Genomic DNA, 3,728 nt, shown 5'->3' with positions numbered 1-3,728 from the left:
GAAGTGGTCGCGATAATGAATTACATTCAAAACAAACAAAATTTGACGAATGAGACTGAAAAAACGACAAAAAACATTATTATAAAATAGAGATGCTGATCAAAGAACCAAATATGTATTACAATCATGTACAATCTCTCTGTAAAATACTAACCCGCTACAACATGTATTTTAAGTGAGAGACCGGTTTAATTTTCCTTTATAGAAAGTGTATAATGTACATTATTATAAGTTGACACATATCTCTTCCATTAACATTCGTAATACGATGGCATATGGCATGTGGCATGTGTATGACTATCATATAAGACAACAACATGTATAATCTTAAATCATAGAAGGAAACATAAAAAATAAAACGATGATAACACATTTTTAGGACTGAGAGATACCAAAGGCAAAGCTTCAATAAACACATTGGATGAAACACATTTATATGTGATAGATTTCGGTTCATTTGAATTGCTTTCTCTCTCTTTCTTCCCGTTCCCTTTAATATTCACTTTGAAGTTTATAGTTACATTGAAAAAAAAAAATCATTTTTATCTCAATTTCAATGCCAATTTCGTCCATTTCAACCAAGTTGTTTTTTTAAGAATATCGCATATTTAAACAGAGTGCTTGAAAACAGTTTATTTTGGCGACAGCTGTTGAATAGAAGTAACTTTTCAAAATTCACTTGTTAATCATTACTAAAAGGTTCATACTCCGTTAATAATAGCAATGAATTTTTTCAATTTTTTGTCAATTGTAATAACTATATTCATCATAGCCTCAACTCAGCAAGGTATGTGTGCAAATCATCAATTATATTAAAAGAAAACTATGCTCGAAATACTTTGAAAGTTTTAGAAGAAAACGCAAATGATTTAAAGATTATAAAAAATGTCTTCCGAATAACGGCCATATACAACTAATTTTGGTGGAAGAACATAAGTCAGAAATGTGTATTTTCTCTTTTGTTCAAAATTTAATAAGGAATCAAACGAAACTTGTTTTAAAATGCCCAAATTATTGTGGCTTTCACCAAAAATAAAGTGCTCTTTCCCATTCAAGTTGCTAAGTCTTTAGTGCGTAAATTTCAATGTCTCAGAGGGGATACATTGACTAACAAAAAATGTGAAAAGTTCAGACGGGGGTAAAATCCAATTTTTTTTCGTTTTCGGGGAAAATCCCAAATGTGTGTGTGACAGAGGGGCCAAAACACGGAAACCTCTCTCTCTCTCTGCATCAATGATCAAGAATGAAAAATAAGACAAAAACGACTTATTAAAAAAAAATAAAAAAACAGGTTTTTTAAAAATACACAGAACGAAGTAATTATTGATTCAACTGTTTTGAATTTTTGTAATGAAAGTTTTTATTTTGAATATTGAATCAGAGTAAATGTGGTATATTTATTTGAAATTGAATAAACAAGCATCAGCATTCGATGAATATTAAAAGGTCAAGTTCAAGTCATTCGATAAGATTCTTTACTAGCATCACAAAATCGTATGAAGATGGAATTTTTATGGCTTATCAAAGGGAATTTAGCCGGACACAATTTCAAAAACAGTTCTTATCAGCCGAGAAATAAAAATATTTTACACGCAAGCTCTTAAATAATAATGAATGGAATATTGAAAATACACGCGATCATTGGATCGACACCCATCTGGTGCCCTAAATATCTTCTAATATTTCTATTTGGTATCTCTTCAATGTTTCAGTATGCGCCATCAAATGTTGGAGATGTTCATCGGATGCATCGAATGCCGCATTCTGCGCTGACCCATTTGATGCAAGTGGCATCAGCGAACAACAAAGGCGCTGGAGCTACGTGGAATGTACATTTCCACCAGGCCAATTAAACCCATACAGTCAACCGTCAGATCAAAGAGCCGTGTGCAAGAAGGTCGTACAAACTGGTATGTACTTAGCGTGATTTTGTTTAAAAAATCGATTTGTAATATTTTTCTTCTCTTGCAGTTAATGATAAGCGCGTTATATCTCGATCTTGTTTCTGGGAAAAAATTGGTGCTGCGAAGGACGAGTGTTTGAATAATAATGTACCACCGTATATAAAGACGGAATTTTGCGAGACATGCGACACCGATGGTTGTAACGGTGTAGACATGAACGAAAAAAAAGAGGAAACCAAAGATAAGTCATGTGGATTTTGGGCATGGATTCGTAATTTTTTTCATTGCTGATTTGTAAACATTAATAGAGGATTTTCTCTTGTAAGAAAATGGACTTTTAATTTTCTTCTGATTCTTCGTCGAAAAAATTGTATAAAATATCTTTTAAATTGATGAAATTTCACTTCATAATAAAAAAAAATAAAAAAACTATTTTGTTTGTTTAATATATCAGATGTATTGAATCAATTTGAAGTTCGTCTGTTGAACGAAATTTCTGATTTCGTTGCCAAATACACATCTTCCTTAATAATTTTTCACGCTCTTTGCTCAAAGCCAATAAATCAAGTACCTTACCGTCTGCATTGTAATATAGTCCATTTGCAAACCATTGAACTTTAATTTTGTTCACTTTCTCTGCGTTTCTCTTCGATAGAATATGTGGAAGCGACTTCAGATCAGTGACAAAACTACTGTTGCAAACGCATAGTTCTTCCAAGTTTTTCAAAGTCCCAACAGCGATACGATTTGTACATGTTAGGCTAGAAGTTTGGTCATTCCTTTTACTGAAACCAGACGACCGATATCTTCTTGCGATATCCGAAAGTCACATTTTTATAAAATCCAGACTCATGGAGTCCATCGAGCAAAAATGTACAAAAAACTTTGTCACAATCATGAATGTTTGCCAGTTTATCATATTTGATGTTCAGACTTTTATTAAAAGTCTTTTAAACAATGCTCTATTTTCCCATAATAGATCTGCGTTGACGAAATTCACCATTGTATTATTTGTTGCGATTTCGTGGACCCGCCGTTGTCATCATCATCCATGGAAACTTCAATGTCATCCACATTATGTGCATTTGTGAGATCATAATCATCAATTGCGACGTTTTGTAAGAAATTCTTGAAACAATCCAAATCAACATGGTCAAGGGAAAAACATCCTTATCGAAGTATGCTGTTGTGGGTCCATAGTTTAGTTGGAAAGAATATCCCGCAAATAGTTGCATTCGTTTACATATTTGTTCCATTGCTACCAAAACCGCCAGTGAGAAAAAGTCGAACACTTCTTCGAAACAATCGATGTTTAGTTTGAGAATATCAGTTAATTGTTGTTCATCGTTTACAACAACAGCACGTTCAGCTCTTGGCACCTGTACCACTTTAATCGGCGTCCTGTTTTTGGCTCATTGTGTCGGATTTGTCGGTCTGTTCATTAAGAATGTTCATACAATACATGAAAACATTTTAATCAGTGAATGAAATAACACTGTTCATATATTGTGCATAAAAAATCCTTAATTTTCACATTTTTACTTGAAATGTGAGATTTTGTCTTTAAAAGTACGACCAGAATAATTACCATGAAATGAAAACAAATTATGGTGTTTGATACACCGTTGGAAAGGTATTTATGAGTAGAATCGAATGGGAAAGTCAAACTTAGAAAATCTACATTAGTGGAGTGGATTTCGGTGTCATGAATGTGAAGATGTCGAAATGTTGATTTTTTCCATGAAAACGTCCCCCACAGTGGAACCGGTCAAACGGAAACGGGTGGTGACTAGTGATATACCATTGGAAAGGTATTTGGACGTA

The 3,728-nt window shown here is 33.2% G+C and overlaps 1 protein-coding gene across 1 annotated transcript; it reads left to right on the top strand.

Annotated features, from left to right (window-relative positions):
* The first annotated feature begins 618 nt into the window (after nt 1–618).
* Nucleotides 619–2,281, top strand: LOC116351049. Its single transcript, XM_031783086.1, has 3 exons — nt 619–787; nt 1,713–1,910; nt 1,972–2,281. Exons 1-3 carry the CDS (start codon nt 724–726, stop codon nt 2,193–2,195), a joined length of 486 nt encoding a protein of 161 aa, XP_031638946.1. The 5' UTR covers nt 619–723; the 3' UTR covers nt 2,196–2,281.
* The last annotated feature ends 1,447 nt before the right edge of the window (nt 2,282–3,728 follow it).

This window comes from Contarinia nasturtii, unplaced genomic scaffold, assembly GCF_009176525.2.
Source record: "Contarinia nasturtii isolate CC-2019 unplaced genomic scaffold, AAFC_CNas_1.1 Cnas_scaffold_4528, whole genome shotgun sequence".
In the NCBI taxonomy this organism is placed as follows: Eukaryota; Metazoa; Arthropoda; class Insecta; order Diptera; family Cecidomyiidae; genus Contarinia; species Contarinia nasturtii.
The sequence above is the reverse complement of the archived record's forward strand: the minus strand, read 5'-3'. Positions and strand labels throughout refer to the sequence as shown.

Excerpts from the sequence above, each read along its gene's own strand:
- LOC116351049 (XM_031783086.1), top strand. The coding sequence starts at position 724 with ATGAATTTTTTCAATTTTTTGTCAATTGTAATAACTATATTCATCATA. Across the intron at positions 788-1,712 it reads CATAGCCTCAACTCAGCAAG|TATGCGCCATCAAATGTTGG; the intron begins GTATGTGTGCAA and ends TCAATGTTTCAG. Across the intron at positions 1,911-1,971 it reads CAAGAAGGTCGTACAAACTG|TTAATGATAAGCGCGTTATA; the intron begins GTATGTACTTAG and ends CTTCTCTTGCAG.